The 17,659-nt window shown below is 36.0% G+C and overlaps 1 protein-coding gene across 1 annotated transcript; it reads left to right on the forward strand.

The window, feature by feature from the left end:
- The first annotated feature begins 38 nt into the window (after positions 1 to 38).
- LOC140161199 (uncharacterized) lies at positions 39 to 14,022 on the forward strand. The gene is made up of 9 exons (XM_072184648.1): positions 39 to 188; positions 3,868 to 3,994; positions 5,306 to 5,438; positions 5,969 to 6,205; positions 7,075 to 7,308; positions 7,941 to 8,096; positions 8,750 to 8,842; positions 9,746 to 9,905; positions 10,766 to 14,022. The coding sequence occupies exons 1-9, from the start codon at positions 158 to 160 to the stop codon at positions 11,269 to 11,271; spliced, it is 1,677 nt and encodes a 558-aa protein (XP_072040749.1). The 5' UTR covers positions 39 to 157; the 3' UTR covers positions 11,272 to 14,022.
- The last annotated feature ends 3,637 nt before the right edge of the window (positions 14,023 to 17,659 follow it).

Raw genomic sequence — 17,659 nt, forward strand, 5'->3', positions numbered from 1 at the left:
CAGATAAAAACAAGTGTGTGATTTCTCAGTCGCCGGTTTTGTCTGGTTTTGTGATGTGTTTTTAGTATCGAAGGATTGTGATCGGAGTGAGAAAACAATGGTTTTGGCGACTTTTTGTTGATGAAAAGAGGTGATCGCATGACATTTATTAGACAACATGTTCCGCCTACTACAGGGCTTTCCAAGAGGTAAGATGCATTTCTTATTTCTTCGTAAATTTTGATGCAAAGCGAGGTCAATTTTAGGCCACGTAAAGTCAATGCAGCAATGCCAATGATGCACAGCAGGTGTAAGCTTACATCGTTGATAGAAAATGGGTCATGTTTACCGTGGCATAAATACGTACATGATCTGATGATCAACAGCTGTAGTAAACAAGTAGGCTAGCTTAAATGTCAAACCAGGGAAGTCTTGACTTCTTGCTGACATTTAAGTAATTGACAGAATCAAAATACAAACTTTATGATCATGTGATGTATGTAGTGACTAGTGACAGTCAGGGTTGCCAAAACTTTTTAGCCCAAGTCGCGGGTATTAGCCGTGAAATGTCGTCCAAATAGCCTAAAAATCGCACAAACTTTTAAAGTCGATTTAGAGGGAGTTATACACCCCGTTTTATTTTGAAATTTTTGAAAATGCTGAAATAAATTCTTAAAAAACAACAAAAACTGAAAAAAAAATAAAAAAAACAAAAAAAAGCTGAAGAAAAATTTAAAGTCGATTTGAGGGGTTCTACACCCCCTTTATTTTGGTATTTTTGGGAAAAGCTGAAATAAATGATAAAAAAAATAACAAAACATGAAAAACGTTTAAAAGAAAAATTAAAAGACGCCTCAGGGGGGTTCTACACCCCTTTCTTTCTATTTTTTAATGCTGAAATAAATTATAAAAAAAACTAACAAAAGCTGATTTTTTGTTATAGGCCTAGGCCTACTGTAAGGAAAATTTATTTGTGAATTTTGTGGAAATATTGAAATAAATTATAAACTAACAAAATTGAAAAAAAAAAGAATGTTTAAACTGCAAATTGAAATAATGAAAACTAACAAACATTTTCAAAAATGTAAGAAAAAAATAAACTGCAAGGCAAATAAAATGTTGACTTTTGAAGGGGTTCTGCACTATCTTTTTAATTGTTGGGAAATGCTGAAACATTATAAACAAACGAACAAAAATTATTTTAAAAAATGCCAGGGGTGGATAAGCCTACACAAATTTGCCTTCAGCTGAGTGATTACTACATTAGCATGTACTATTTTTAATCAAATTCAAAACGGCCGGTATACTTTTGATCATCATGCCGTTTCAAAAGAAAATGTGCGGTAGGTGTTTAGGCCTACACATTTTTATTTCAAAAGAACCGCCAACGAAAAAAAAAAACTTATGTTGAAGTAGAAACTTGGCACCCCGCTGACACTAAGAAGCTGCTTAAGTCGTCTTAAACCACTTGTGAGTATTTAGATGGGAATATTCTAAGGATAATCCCTCAGCTCAAGTGGTCTTTAGCAACAACATGTGATGCGATTAACCAGCCCCCCCTCCCTATGCGTCCCATTGCATTGTCATGGGAAGCACACTGACCAGAGTGTTTTGTAACTTTTGCTTATTGAATTAGTTGTTTGGTGCTTTTGTTAATGACCATTGAAAGAATTGGCAATCATGATCAAAAAATAAGTTATGAAGTCGGCTTTGTCACAAATCGCCCAACATTTAATAAATTTCATGCTGGTGAGATTTTCAAAGTAGCTCAAATGTCGCGAAATCGCTGGAGCACTTTCTTTGTCGCTGGACGGAAGTTGAAAATCGCCCAATTGGGCGCCGAAATCGCGGGTTTGGCAACCCTGGTGACAGTGTATTGATTGAATACCATGACTGTGGCCTTGCAAATTCCCAGTGTTGCCAAAACTTTTCAGTGTCAAGGCGCGGCGCATTGACTCGCCAGGCCGCGGTAAAGGATTCTCAAGTAGCCCAATTTTTAAGCTTCAAAAAGCGCCTAATACGGATATTTGGGCGGATTTACCCGAATTTAGAACATAAAACACCAAATTGGGCGGAAAAGCACTTGACTTTGAAACTTCCGGTACTTACTGGGAAGTTACTGACCGATCAATAAATGGTCACAAAACCCATTGTAATTTCAATTTGGAGCTTCAAAGACTCAAAACCTTTATAAATCGGCTAAATTGAAAGGAAAATACATCAAATTAGTGCATGCCTGAGACTGGCAAAAGTAGCCCAATTTTAGACAAGTAGCGGCATGCTTTTTTGAGTAGCGGCAAGTGATCGCCAAGTAGCCCAATTGTGCGCCTAAGGCGCGGCGTTGGCATCACTGCAAATTCCTGATGCCAAATAGAAAAGAAATTCAATTCTGCAATTAATCAATAAAATCAGGAGACAAGGTTGTGTGAAGCAAAATAATTTCACACCCTAAACAGTAAGGATAAAACAACACAAATTTTATTTTTAAGGTAGTAACTACATTCTACAACCCCTGATCAATTTTGTGATTAATTTTGCATTTTTCTCAAAAAATAACTGCACACTGGTAACAAAAGTTATAATGTATATTATAGGGGCAAAGAATCCAATTACGTCACTGAAATTCCATTGATTCAAGACAAGTGGTTCATTTATATTTAGAAATGAAATACATTCTAGCTGTACATTTGTACCTCTTATCATAAATGTGATGTGATACGTGATCAAACAAAATGAGTCGGATGTCGGGAATATTGATTTTGTGATATAGCCAATAAAATAGTACTCAACATCCTTTTATTGTTATGAACAACACTAAAATGACCATATCTCTGGAACCATAAGTCTATAAGGGTGAAGTACCACCTTAAAGTGCAGCTCAATTTTGATATTGCAATATTGGCAAAAATATTAGGTAACAGTAAACAGAAAAAGGAATGAAAAAAAAAAATCCACCCCCATGCTTCACCTCTTTGCATATATTCAAAGAAGGAAAAGAATGAGATTAATGCAGAGAAACTTACAAATTCATTTTCAAAATTGTTTTATTTTTATTATTATTTAATATAATTGTATGGTTGAAGAAATCTTGAATTATAATTTACACACGTAAACATAAAAGTATGACCGTGATACATGCTGCTTGGTATTTAGAGTACTACACTGTGCACCTTCAATAGGTTAATCTGTGTGCCATTGATAGCAGATCTGTTTACTACATGTACCTGACTAGAAAACTTGTGAGGTATGTACATGTGTGCAAGATGTACAATATACACAAGGTTCATCAACCTTTCTGAGTCAAGCACCTTATATACTATGATGCTTACGGTGATAAAAAAACAACAACAACACTGTTGTATAGGCCTAACCGACGTGTTAGGGATAATCACTCAACAACAACAAATTATTTATTACTTTACCTGTATTTATGTACAAGTAAAATCAGCTGTTTTTGACTGAAGTGGATTGAATCAGACTAAAAATGTTTTGGAAAAAATGATATTGCAAATATTTTTCAGAATTTTAAATTTTTTTTCAAGCTGTCTGTGATTTTTAGGGTCATTTAACTTCTTTCAGAAAAAACCTGACCCCACTTTGAAAGTCTGTGCTCGTGTATTACAGGGTTGTTGTTTTTTGTACTTCTAAAGGTTATTTTCGCCCTTTTGTTACCATTATTATTTTTTGAGAAAAATGCAAAAATAGTCCAAATTTATCAAGGGCTGTAGTACCACCTTATGGTACCTGTATATATATATTGTTTTTATTTATTTATTTCTAGGATGTTCTTTGAAACTTTTTGTTTACTAATTTTATGTATTTATTTATTTATTTATTTATTTCCATGTATGCTAATTACCTTTTCAAACTCTTTTATTTGAATTGTAGCCCTACGGAACACGATACAGGCTGGTCATTACCGTACTCCCGCAGCTACTCCCCAAAGCAACCACCAGGATAATGAAAATTCACTACTGCCTACATCTTTAATTATCCATAACCATGGTTTTAATAGGTAAGTTAGCAAATAAGTTTAGGCCCAGTTTCCTCTGTTCCTGATATACAAATTGCAAACTTATGTGAGCTTGCAGCGTGAAACCTGCATCATCAATTAGCTCAGGCTGGTTATTACTGGCTATGGATACTTGACTGGTAAGAATGCCATGGCTCTAAACTAGAGCTAATAAGACCAAGAAAAAAAATATTGTTGTGTTGCCCTGTATGAAAAAATAACTAAATTGGTAGGGTCTGATGTAAGGAAAATAGAGCTGAGCCACACACAAAAAAAACCAGGCTAGCCATCACTTCTCCCACAGGACAATGGTAATTCACTATTATTTTTTAGTTTTAACAGGGAAGGGAAGATCATTTAAGATAAGATAAGATAAGAAGATCAATAAGATCATATTTTCCATTTCCATTCATTCTAAGCATAATTCCTATACACTAATCATGATATGCAGGGTACAACAGAGTCAGAAATTCAGAGAGAATCCGAGGATTCCATTCTCGCAAAGATTCTCGACAACAAAATTGCAAGAATCTAAATGGATTTCAGTTTATCATACAAAGTTATATGGCGAGAATTCGTTGATACCACTGGGAGAATCCAAAAGGATTCTCGCACTTGGTTGCGAATTTCTGACTCTGTGCAAAATGTCTTTTATGTTATGCGGAAATACCTTAAGGTAATACACTATTTTAAAGTGTTGCGATTTGGTAGTTCACAACATCTTGCGAATGGTAATGAGCTTTGGCAAAAATTACATTGCTCATTTCCTTGTGAGCGTGTAGAAGAATTCAAATATCACATAAATAATTTTGTAGGTCCTGTGGTTCTTGAGTTATGTTGTAAAGAGGGCTGAAACAACAACACTTTTGTAAAATGTACATAACTCATTAACAACAATAAATTAAGCAAGTTTTCAAATTATATAGGTTGTAGAATGAACTTTTGCAAAACATCAATGTGTTATTTGCCAATAATTTATTGATCTAGAGACTGAAAATCGATTTTTATAGTTGCTTCGACCAACAACACCTCGTCTACCCTTAAAGGTTTGCCTAATAGATCACATGGTCTCCTTTGCCTTATGGTAAATTTTACATACAAATAGAGCTCTCCATCTTCTGGAAATGGCAACAAGCATTAAGGGTCTGTGCCCTTGTTTGTTGGTGGGATTTTTACGTCAGGGAACTTTTAATTTACAATTCTAGTTGTGTCAAGGGAGCCCATGCACCATTAGATAAAGGTTTTTAGTATTAACCTTTTGATTGGTTGGATGATTCTAATTGTCTAGTTCTTTCTTTTTTCATGTGCTACTAGTATTCATACAAGTAGCATCACAGATAGTCACCATAGGGGAAGTACACAACAAGATGATTGGAAAAGTACTAGGAAGCATGATTATTGGCACTCCTTCAGAGGGACACACAACCATTTTGAAGCTGTGGGATGGGTAAGTTAGAACAGGTGGAATTAATTCTGGGTTTTTTTATACTGTAAAAGGATCCATTTGGATTGTAGTGACAAACTTGCTGATTTGTGATACCCACTTACTGTTAAACATCACAATAGAATCTGTGAAGTCTCTACATGATTCACTGTACTGGCAGAGATAATGGCATAAACAGCTTTTCATCACAAACTAGTCCATAACGTCCCCCTCTAGGGCCCCCTTGGAGATCAGTACTAGTTACTGAAGGGGCTACCCTGGTTAAAGAAAGATTAAATAAATAAATAAAATATACTCATTATCAATGATATATTTACGGGAGAAGATGGTCATCATGATCATAAGTGTAATCCTGCAGCACATGGCCATTTCAATATTTCCAATCAGAGAATTAAAAAATGCAATTAAAAAAAATGAGAAATAAAGACACCTGTCAGTCACTTGAAATGAAACCACGGCAAAACAAAACACATAAACAGGTCTGTAAATATGAAACTAATAAAATAGCTAACTATTATTGTTTAAATTTGCAGGGAACAGCCATCATCATCAGCCTCCAACTGTGCCGTGGGTTATCCACTTTCACCCACTCTGACAGTAACAACAGACGTCGTAATGGACCCAAGGCTATGCTCACATCTATTGCACATGCTATGCCTATGTTGGAAGGTCATATGCCATCCTTGTCAATGAAAGTGGTTGATGAAAAACTTACCGAAGAACCACGAAAGACAAAGCCAACATCACAGCACCAGTTTGATGCAAAGAAGGTAATGATGGAGGGTTTTGTGATATAAGTTGCCGACTGGCTTATTAAAATTCCTGACTGGACAGAGCCCTCTCATTAGCGTGCACCCTAGGAAAGTGGAGAGATTCCTTGCACCTACTTGCATGTAAACAATGGATTGTATTATCACCCTTAATCTATCCATGCCATGAACAAACAAAAGTGTCAACTCAAGAAAAAGTTTCAAACAACCCTAATGTAGACTTATATACCATTTAAAGCCAGCAAAGACTTGAATAAAAGAACAACAAAGTTGACTATAACAAAAAGCAATTATTAAAACATTCATACCATTCCATATTCCAGAGCAAGTGTTATCAACAGGTGACCTGTGGACCAAATCTCTCAAATGTAAAGAAGATATAAATAACTGGGGTGTGTCTGGCCCTCAAGCATGACATATGAAGAACTTGTTTCCAAACCATGTTAAGTCCACAAACACATGTGCGATATTGCAATGAATTGTGGTGCTATAGGTATAGTAATTTCAGTTGGATGTACCATTACAAAGCAAACAAGTGGATGGATGCACAGTAACATATGTTTTCCAAATGAGAACAATAGTCTGCATATTGTTAGCAGCATTGTTGTGGTAAATAATGGCTTGTTGATGGTACAACTCATTGTTGCTAATGTCAAACTTGTCAAAGTAATTGTGATTGTATCGCACAAGTAAATGAGAAACATTGGGTTGTGGACTTAACATGGTTTGGAAACAAGCTCTTCATATTATTTGAAATGTATTTGGCCCCTTGTGGCCCTAACATAAATTGAGAACCCCTTGTTCCAGAAAATAAATCATAGTCTGGGGCATCATACTAATCACATCTTTCTGCATATTACATTTGTCAGAATTTTGAAACAAGTGAAGAACTAGAAGAAGCATGTCAGAAGTTACGATCAGTTTCAGATGAAAGTATCGGCATGGCTCACAACGCGATAGGCTTACAAAAGGCCAGGCAAGGACACCTAGCGATAGCTGCCCAGCATTTTTTGAAAGGGAGTCTTCTGGGATACAGCAAAGCAAAATTCAATATGGCAGTGTGCTATGAGCAAGGCAGGGGTGTAAATCAAAATTTTACCAAGGTAAAGTCTATAAATATTTGTTTGTTTTCCTTTATCTAATTTTTCACTTACATCAGTAGAGATTTGTACTATTACTGGGTGCAGTTTTGTTGTTGTGTGGGAGGAGTAGCAGACCCCACAAGTTTATTTGGGGGAGTCTGGCCCAAACGCCAAGAAAAAGAGTATGGGTACTTCGGCCTGTGAACATTGGTCTGGCATGACATTACCTTCTAACCCTAACGGCTTACGGGATTTTTGGTGACTGGAAGGGAAAGAAGGGAGGAATAAAGAGAGAAAAGAAAGAAAGAAGTTGTTTGCACTGGGTGGGATTCGAACCCGAGACCCCTCGCATACCAAGCACTAGGCCGGCGACACTTAGCTACACATCTTCCGCTTGCCTGGCCAGCGAAAGCGTGCCTATATATCACTTAGAGTGATTGCATCATCACATCACCTGGGATGCACGCACGCACAGTGGTGCATATATCAAGTAGTATTTTGTAGTACATGGTATATACTGTTAGGGTTAAGCTCCCACCATTCTGATATGGCCACAAATGGCAGTTGGAATAAATTATGATATCTGTGAGTTAAACTCATGTGTAAATAATCATTCTGATACACATATTTCTGGTATTGTTTGTTCCAACCAGGCAGTGGAGCTGTACAATGAAGCTGCTTCACAAGGCCATGCCATGTCGCAATATAACTTGGGAGTGTTCTACCTAGTAGGCATAGGAGATGCAGAATTGAACCCACAGAAAGCAATAGAATTGATAACCACAGCAGCTAATCAAGGCTTAACTCAGGTATGTAATGTGGAGTGTTATAACACCTTCAGTTTGATGCTGAATTTACACTACCAGTGACTTCTGAAGAGTCAATTGGTCATCACTATTGAAGAGGGACTCATCATTCAGTAATTTGCTGAACCATACACATAAATTTATCAAAATTCAGAGTTTTGAATTTTTGGAACAAGAATAGATGTGCTAATGAAATGGACAAATGGCAGATGTGAATGCAATCTGATAAAGACAGAATCTGACATTGATATGGAGGGAGGATTACTTTTGTTTTTTCTGATCACACAAGCAGACCTTGATAGCAATTTGCACTTTACGGACATGTTATTTGCATGTTTATGCAATAGACATGATATTTTGTGATGAAATAGGCCTATATATGATTGTTGATCGGTCAGTTGTGCAGTTAGACAAAACATTTTGTACCAAAAATTGCTGAATAGGCCCACATAAGATGGCTGTTCTTGAGATTGCAAAAGGCTCTTAATCTAGTGGGTGCAGCAATTGTTCTAAAATCTTGCCTGACCTAACAAATTGGGAAACATTTTGATGAGAATCAAAAAAGGAATGTTAATATCAGTATCTACTGCAAAATTATTCACATTTGGGAACAGTTTGAATATTTCTAAATTTTGTTCTTGATTTGACATATTCAGGCCCAGACGTATCTCGGTGCATATTATTTACAAGATCCCCATCAAGACACTAAGAAAGCAGTTGATTTGTTGAAGCAAGCAGCCCAGAAACATGTAAGTTGTATGGACTTCATCATCAATTAGGCAACTCATAAATGGGTATAAAAGCAAATGGCAACACAATGCAAAATAAATGGAGCAGCATATTAACATAAGTGGGGTTGTGAAACTGCCTCCATTCATTTTAGTACTTTTAGATTTTATGGGTGGAGGAAGGCGCAATTAGTTCATATTTGTTCATATTTGTGACACGATCAAGGGAAATGAGTCGGATGTCGCTAATATTGATTTTGAGATATTAACAAAGAAAGTGTTAAAATTCTTTTGTTTTATATTGTTTTCAGCGATTGATAAATTGATGTAACTTTGCAAAGAAAAGTTGTATCAACATGGGGTTTTCAGTTTCTGAACTCTCTAAGTGTCCTCTTTAGAAACATGTGAAAAACTCATTTTCGACCAGGGTAGACATGTGACACATTCCCCTTGATCATGTCACATTTTACTAATCGTGGCATCAAGGTGTTTAGTGCTAAAAGATGCAGCTGTATGTTGTCACTTGATATGACAGTGCTTTGTTTTCATATATATATTTTTTCAAATTAACATTGTAGAGTATTGACTTGGATTTGAAACTTTGAAAAATTGCATTTCCATGGTTACAGTGTTAAGTTTTGTAATTAACAGTGAATCTGATTTTAATTTCTTGTAATTTGATCACAAAACATTTGAGTGTAGAATACTTTGTTGGACTTAACAATGGCATGACATGGATTGATATAGAACAGGGCGATTGGGGTGCATAAGTTGGGTGGAGCACCTACTCTACTTGCGCTTTGTGTAATGTGTGACTGGCACGTGGTTATGTGAATTTACATGCATAGGAACAAAAACTGAATAATGTTGGTACTTTATAAGTTGAACAAAGTATAAGCTTGTATTTTTTTTCTAACATAACAGGACAAGGAAGCATTGTTTCATCTTGGTGTGTGCTATCAGTATGGGCTAGGGATTGAATCCAATACAGCTAAAGCAGCTAGTTACTACCACCAGTCAGCCAGTATGGGATACATACCAGCTGTGTATAGTTTGGGCACTTTTTACGAGGAAGGATTAGGAGGTAAGAAATATCCCAGCAGATTATGACAAGCAGTGTATTAGCAATAAGCCAACAAAGGCCATTCAGGCCCATAGGTCTTGAAACCTACAGGCCCTCATCAATTGTTATGGGTATAAACTCAATTATAAAATTGACACATTATGTTTAACAGGTTGGAGATTGTAATGTTAGATTGGTCCACATTTGTGTGACATTTTCTACTCAAAAAAAAATATCAGCAGGTAATGCCAAATCACAGGAAGAATTGATGTTGATTGAATGTGTTTTAATTGATTTTGGTAACAAAATTTCACTGGGGCCCTGTAATATTTTGAGTGTAAGTCAATGCATGTCCTAGGTATTTTGGTTACATTGTCAGGGAAAATGGATAAAATGGTCGGTATAGAAGAGAATGGTCATCATCATCTAGGGCTGATGACGTAAAACTAGTTTCCAACCAGGGAGTCCATTATAGAGTGCTTTGTGATTGATAAAGAGTCAGATGGCATGCTTTTATGATAATCACAGCAGTTCCAAATAGTACCACAGTACCACCTTAATGAGAAAGTGAGATTCATGTACCTGGGGTGAGTTGGGGTTTATGCTACTTCTTGTCTACTGTCTTGGCAAGTCAATGACACCAACACTTTGAGACAGTTGTTTGTGTGGGCATCTATGCTGCATCTTTGAACAGGTGTGTGTGTATGCCAGTGCATTGAGTGAATCCTCACAATTTGAAGCTGTGCCCAGTGATATGCGTATGCTGCTTGGTTTTGTATCATCTCAGACTCCATTATGTGATGCTTTAATAGTAGTGTAAAAGGCGACATTGGATTAACGACTCATTTTATCATATATATCTTTTTCACTTCCCCATACAGGACTGCCAGTTAACTTGCAAGAAGCCAAAGAACTGTACCAATATGCCAGTCAAAATGACTGCAAGGAGGCAAGAATAAGACTGATCCAGCTGCGGGAAAAAGAAATTGCCGCACAAAAACAATCACAACGACAGGTGATGTCCAAACGTACAAAGAAACAAAGTACTATCAAGCGCAGTAAAACTGCTATATCTATACACACATCAGCATCGGCGCCAGCACTCAGTACAATAGTAACTGACAATAATGTGGACATGGTACAGAACAGTAAGAGTGCAGCTATAGCTGATCAGTTGTCTTATCTCAGTCTCTTCATGCCATACTTTTACAATATTGGGAATAGAATCAAGGACAGTTCAAGTATAGAAGAGAAGAGGCCAGTTGTATTTCAAGTCGGGGAAGAGATGGATGATGCGGAGTTTGCTGATGGTTATGAGCAAGTTGGAGTAAAGCAGGTTTCGCACAACATGAACTCCAGGATGTCTTCTTTGTTAACCGTTTCTTGATTCAGTTTCTATGGTACTGATGATAGGAGGTATAATCAAGTTACTACTGGTGATGTTAGTGGAATAATGGTCATCATAAAACAAGTGGATCACTGGTGCTGTAAATTAGGTTTGGGTTATATTAACCCAGTTATTGATGAACTAAGAACCAGGGTCTGGTTAGTTTTAAAACCAGGGTCTGGTTAGTTGAATCAGGTTTTGGTAAGTTAAACTAGGTTACTGGCTAGGTTTAGCTGCTATTCTTCATTATAATAACTTGTAAAAGTCTAAAAGAGGTGAGTAAAATATTGGTCAGAATTCATACTGATTTTGAGAAGTGAGTGAAAGGTTGACAAATATTTTACACACACACAGATGACAGATTAATATTCAGTAAGGTATTTTAAGGGTGTAAAGTCTATAAATATTAATAATGACAAGACCCTTGTGATCAAGAAATCCATCCAGTCCAGATCAAAATTCTCAAGGTCATCACTGTAGACCCTGTGTAGTTCAGTGGTATGACTTGCTAATGCTAAACTGAGACTGCCTGGATTACATCTCACCACAAGTTTTCTTTCCCTCTATTTGTCAATTCAGTTCAATTTTATCATACTAGAAGTGTTGAAATTTCCTTCTTTCAAATGGCATTTGGGTGAATGTATAGGTGAATGTATAATTTGTTTATAGTAGTGTTGACATCTAAACAAGTATTTGATTTGATTTGTTCGGGTTTTTGACAACCCTGGATAACCCAAGAAAGCCTCTATTGAAGCTTGTTTCCATTGGGGTCCAAATATATATGTGACACAATCTGATTCAACAGGCCAATGTTAGAAATCTTGAATTTTAATAATATCCGGACAATGAAATTCATTGATGGTATCCACTATCACCCATTATAGTCTGTTCTTGTCTCAAGTAACACCATGCTGGATTTCGCAGTTGCAGATTTGAATCGCACCTTCGGGCATATACACACGCATAGAAAGGTGATTTGACCATGTGCTAGCGATGCAGTCACGTAAACGCACCAATTCGAAGCTGCCACTGTCAGATCAAACATGGCGTTACTCTCAACTTGAGACGAGACACGCTATCTATCAAAAGAGAAAACAGGAAAAAGCAATTCATATTCCAAATTCATGATAGTATCTGAATGTATTCTTAAACAAACTTGCAAAGCTAGTCTTCCACCCAAAGTCTGTATACTTGGATGTGGAGAAGTATATGATGTGATCAAGTACAATGTTTGCAGATATGGGAATAAATGTGTCAGTTTTTCCCGTGTAATCAAATCCCTTTGTTTTTATGACAATTTAACTTGGAATAACTTTCAAACTAAAGGTGATAGAAACCTGTTCTCTTTTACAGTGAAACTAAGCTACAAAAGTACTAATAATTATAAATCATAATTTGATTTTGAGTCAACATGAAACTCATTTTGCTTGGTGGCATTAAGGGTCATGCTGTAGATTGTTACATTCAAATCATTATGACAGAAGGGCCAGATAGAATGTATATATTTGTAATGGATGTGTTCACAATACCATACCTCATCTTGCTATCTTATTAAATGTGTCTTAGCTAACCACCTGTCAACCTGTCGTTTTAGACAGGGGCATTTGCTGTGGGATGGTCAGAAATGCCTTTGACAGGTGTCATATGGAAATTATAGGGGCTGTAAGTTTAATTTTATTCAACTCGGAAGCAGGTCAAATTTCTAAATGAATGAAGGCCACGTAACAACACTATATTATTTAAATGCAATAACTTCAAATTACTTATAACACTTGTATTTATAACACTTGTAGTCAGGGAGTATTATAAGGGAATTGTAGTCAGGATTCAACAGATTTATTGTGCAGGAGGAGTAGCGGACGGTCTTGTTTACCTCCCACAGCAACATGATGAACTTTTACTTTTGTCAACAGGGTTGTAGCTATGCCATTTTATAAAACCATTACTCATGCTACCCAGCTGGCAATATCAGGCATTACTAACAGCACAAAAAACTATTACAAAAAATGTTCTTCCTCAAAATAGCTGCAAATGCTACCTGGTTTTAGTGCTGGATGAATTCTCACTTCATCAGAAGCTAAAGTTTGCGTAGCTACAACACTGCTTGCAAACATACCATCAAATTATTTTTTTCTGTGGTATGATTTTTTATGGAATGTTTTTACTTGTACATACTTGTATATATTGACAAAGAGATGGCAATTATTCAAATATTACGCACAAATATTACAAATGTATTCTCGTTATGAAGTGAGCTAAACAATTTAGCATTACAATCAGTAAATGGGACTGGAAGATGAACACAATACATGTTTATGGGTAAATCAATTACACCTGTTCAAGACTCAGGGCATTTACACTTCATCAGTTGTAATTTAATTTAGTAAAATGTAAAATCATTTAAATACTATTTTTGCAAGCGATGTCTTCATTATTTGAAAATGAAGAAACAGATAGCCTTTCTGAAATTATTTTTTCAAATTTCCAACAGTTAGGATTCATTTTGTGATGTATAAAGTGTACATTGCTTTGATGTGTATGTAAGTACTAAACAATGAATATCATGTGATTTAGTCATTCAATTGTACTGGTATTCCCACTTGGATGTTACCTTCACACTACTGTATACACTGTTATTTTCGCAAGGGTTTTATTTTCGCGAATTGGTGTGAAAGCGTGAAAATAGCAACACACGAAAATATACATTTTGTATAGAGTTATATAATAATTTCAAATTAACAACAAGTGCAATTTCCTAAAAAATCAAAATCGCAAAAAATTCTGTACAGGAAAATTACAGCATATTCAGTAATCTTTGAATACAATCAAGGCACCTCATGTCCTCAACAAGGTGTGTCACATCACTTGACTGGTTGCAAATGCAGAACAAATAGGCAGTGCCTTGTAATGGTAAATCTTGGCATTTCAAGTACTGTCAACTCAACTGAAAAACTTGATACAGAAAGAAGTGATACTCCACCTCACCCTGATATTGAATGGATTTTGAAAAAGGACTTAGGAAACTTTCAAAAACAAAAACGTGACAACCGATCTGTTCTGAAAGGAATATATTTATTAATCGACAAGTAAGTAATGTACAATATATACTGGTAATATAATTATACCATGATTGCTTTTGATTTTGTTTCTGTTACCCTGTCCAACATTTCGGCCCAAATTGGCGTTAGAATTTGGCATGAACTCTACAAATGGATTCTTTCCAAGATCCTCATCAGATTTATGTGAATCAAAGTTGATTCTCATAAATAATCAAATTGTTTCTCTTAAATGGTCAAAGTCTACACATAACTTGGTAAGTGATTCCCATAATAGTAATTTGCAAGAATCAAAATTGATTCTCACACTGCAAAAACATCTAACCCTGCAAATGTAAGCCTAACAGGGGACGTAACAAGGTCAGAATTTAGTTTTACAGTGTGAGAATCAATCTTGATTCTTGCAGAATAAATTTACTTGAATCATTTGATTCTTACAAATCAATTCTTACAAACTATGAAAGTTTGCGCGAATCAACTTTGATTCACGCAAATCTGTTTACGAGAATCTTTGTGAGTTGCCAAATTCTGACCCTGATATAAGGAGAGCAAAAGGATTAATACTTAAGATCTCATTTTAATCTTCATCAAATGTACAACTTCAAATCTGTTGCACCATTTCAAGTACCGGTACTGTATAGACGAATCCAAATACACGCATTCCTACACCTGACTAGCAGCCTTTAGTTGGGTAGCCGCCGGCTACAATGCACTCAAAATGTGAAATGATTCGGCCTTGGCGGAAATTTTAAACTGCATTCCATCACCCGTTTTACACCTTCCGCGAAAACACAGGCAGACAAAAGAATAACACAATACAGTTCCCTTCGACAAAACACACAGCATGGTCTATTCGCTGTTGAAGTGACATAATAATCGGATTAATACACACGGTATCTATGCATTAATGTACTTGCGAACAAAAGGGCTATATGTATGAATAGATGCGACGGGATTACCTGCGGAATTATCTCCATTATATATATTATTAGCTATTATTCTATTAACCCTCCTCGTCCTTGCATCTTCTCTAGGTGTTAGGCGGCTTTTATTTGCACAATTGACGCTCAAAGCACCAGGTTGGTGCTAGCGGCTACCCAAAGATGTCCGACCAAATCCTGACCATGACTTGGCTACTTGGATTCGTCTATAGTGGAAAATTTTCATAAAGTTTTTATTATTTTTGTGATTGATTTAAGGGCTGGGGTATGAACGTTTGGACAGTATTTATTGTGGGACATTAGAGCACATCAGACATATCGAATTGCATTCTGAAGTAAACTTTATAAATCTGATGATTTATACTTAAAGTGTATGTAGGTGGGATGAAAAGTCGACGATCAATTGAAAATTTTGACCTTTTCAGTATTGAAGATATGGATTTTTTTCCCCAAAACACCAATAAAAATTAGGTCTTTTTGGGAAAAAAATCCATATCTTTAATATGAAAGGTCAAAATTTTCAATTAACCGTCTGCTTTTCCTCCCTGGTACATACACTTTAAGAATATGTCATTAGATTTATATAATTTACTTCGAGGACTGTTATATATCAAAAATTTGAAAAATATCAAATTTTTATAATTTGTCATAAAATTTGTATTATATTGTGATTTTCAAAAAATGAAAATTATTTGATATCAGAAAGACATGCTTCAGTATTCAGAATGCAATTTGCTAGGCCTGAGGTGCTCTCATGTCCCACAAAAAATACTGTCGAAACGCAATAAACGCTTATTTTAGATCCCTTAAGAAAACACAAAACTGGAACAGTTAAAAATTAATACTGTTACAATATCTTGCTAAACAGTACAAGGTGTTTTATCTTTCATCTCAAATCATGTCCAAGTTTTAATTTTCACTGCTGAACTGTTTTGCAGTGAAAAGGTAAGTTAGTGTGAAATAATATGCAACTTTAATTTGGGTATGTTGCTTTGTATTTTTATAAACATGAAAATAAAATATTTTATTGAATCAAAATAAAATGCTTTAGTGTTTTTGTCTTAAGTATTTTTTTGTAGCAGCAAGGAAGGCAATCTTATGTTCTAGAAGGTCCTTTGTTGTCTCGCCTGAATGTTCAGGGAGAGACTTAGTAATCACTATGGTGTGTGTGTGTCCGTGTGGGGGGTGTGTGTGCGTGTGTGCTCGGAAAAAGCTTGTGAACGCGTTATCTTGAGAACCGTAAGTGCTATGATGATGAAACTTTATAGGGGTAGCATGACCAAAGGGTGTCGACCTGATTAGATTTTGAGCGCAAAATATGGTAATTAAGTACCTAATTTGCATAATTTATGCGTAATAAGCAAAATACCTTGTGAACAGATTATCTGGAGATCCGTATGGGGTACAGTAACGTAACTTGGTGGGGAGTAGCATGGCCAGATGTTCTCGACCTGATTAGATTTTCAGCGCAAAATATGCTAATTAAGTACCTAATTTGCATAATTTATGCGTATTTGATGCGTATCAAGCAAAAAAAAACCTTGTGAACAGCTTATCTGGAGATCCGTATGGGGTACAGTGACGTAACTTGGTGGGGAGGAGCGTGGCCAGATGGTCTCGACCTGATTAGATTTTCAGCGCAAAATATGCTAATTAAGTACCTAATTTGCATAATTTATGCGTATTTGATGCGTATCAAGCAAAAACCCTTGTGAACAGCTTATCTGGAGATCCGTATGGGGTACAGTGACCTAACTTGGTGAGGAGTAGCGGGGCCAGAGGTTCTCGACCTGATTAGATTTTGAGCGTAAAATATGGTAATTAAGTACCTAATTTGCATAATATATGCGTAATAAGCAAAATACCTTGTAAACAGATTATCTGGAGATCCGTATGGGGTACAGTGACGTAACTTGGTGGGGAGTTGCGTGGCCAGAGGTTCTCGGACCTGATTAGATTTTCATGAGGTCAAAGGTCACATACAAGGTCAAATGTCAACTGAGGTCACCAAATCTTTTAATAATTAATTTTCAACTGTGCATCACATATCCCAATAACAGCTTGATCAGTCATGTAATTAAGGAAATATGACGACTTTAAGATAGTCGCTTTCTTTGTAAAGTATAGCAAAGTAGCACTTTCAATGAGTGATAACTCGTAAAGGAAGCATCTTTCTGTTTTGATTTATTTGATGAAATAGTTCTTTGGTATTGCCAAATTTGATTTTTCAGCGCAACATACTTTATCCAATTTCGTGAGGTCAAAGGTCACATACAAGGTCAAAGGTCAACTGAGGTCACCAAATCTTTTAATAATTAACTGTGCATCACATATCCCAATAACAGCTTGATCGGTCATGTAATTAAGGAAATATGACGACTTTAAGATAGT

The sequence above is a fragment of the Amphiura filiformis genome, chromosome 9 (genome assembly GCF_039555335.1).
Source record: "Amphiura filiformis chromosome 9, Afil_fr2py, whole genome shotgun sequence".
Taxonomy (NCBI): domain Eukaryota; kingdom Metazoa; phylum Echinodermata; class Ophiuroidea; order Amphilepidida; family Amphiuridae; genus Amphiura; species Amphiura filiformis.

Excerpts from the sequence above, each read along its gene's own strand:
- LOC140161199 (XM_072184648.1), top strand. The coding sequence starts at position 158 with ATGTTCCGCCTACTACAGGGCTTTCCAAGAG. Across the intron at positions 5,439-5,968 it reads ATTTTGAAGCTGTGGGATGG|GGAACAGCCATCATCATCAG; the intron begins GTAAGTTAGAAC and ends TTAAATTTGCAG. Across the intron at positions 7,309-7,940 it reads TAAATCAAAATTTTACCAAG|GCAGTGGAGCTGTACAATGA; the intron begins GTAAAGTCTATA and ends TGTTCCAACCAG.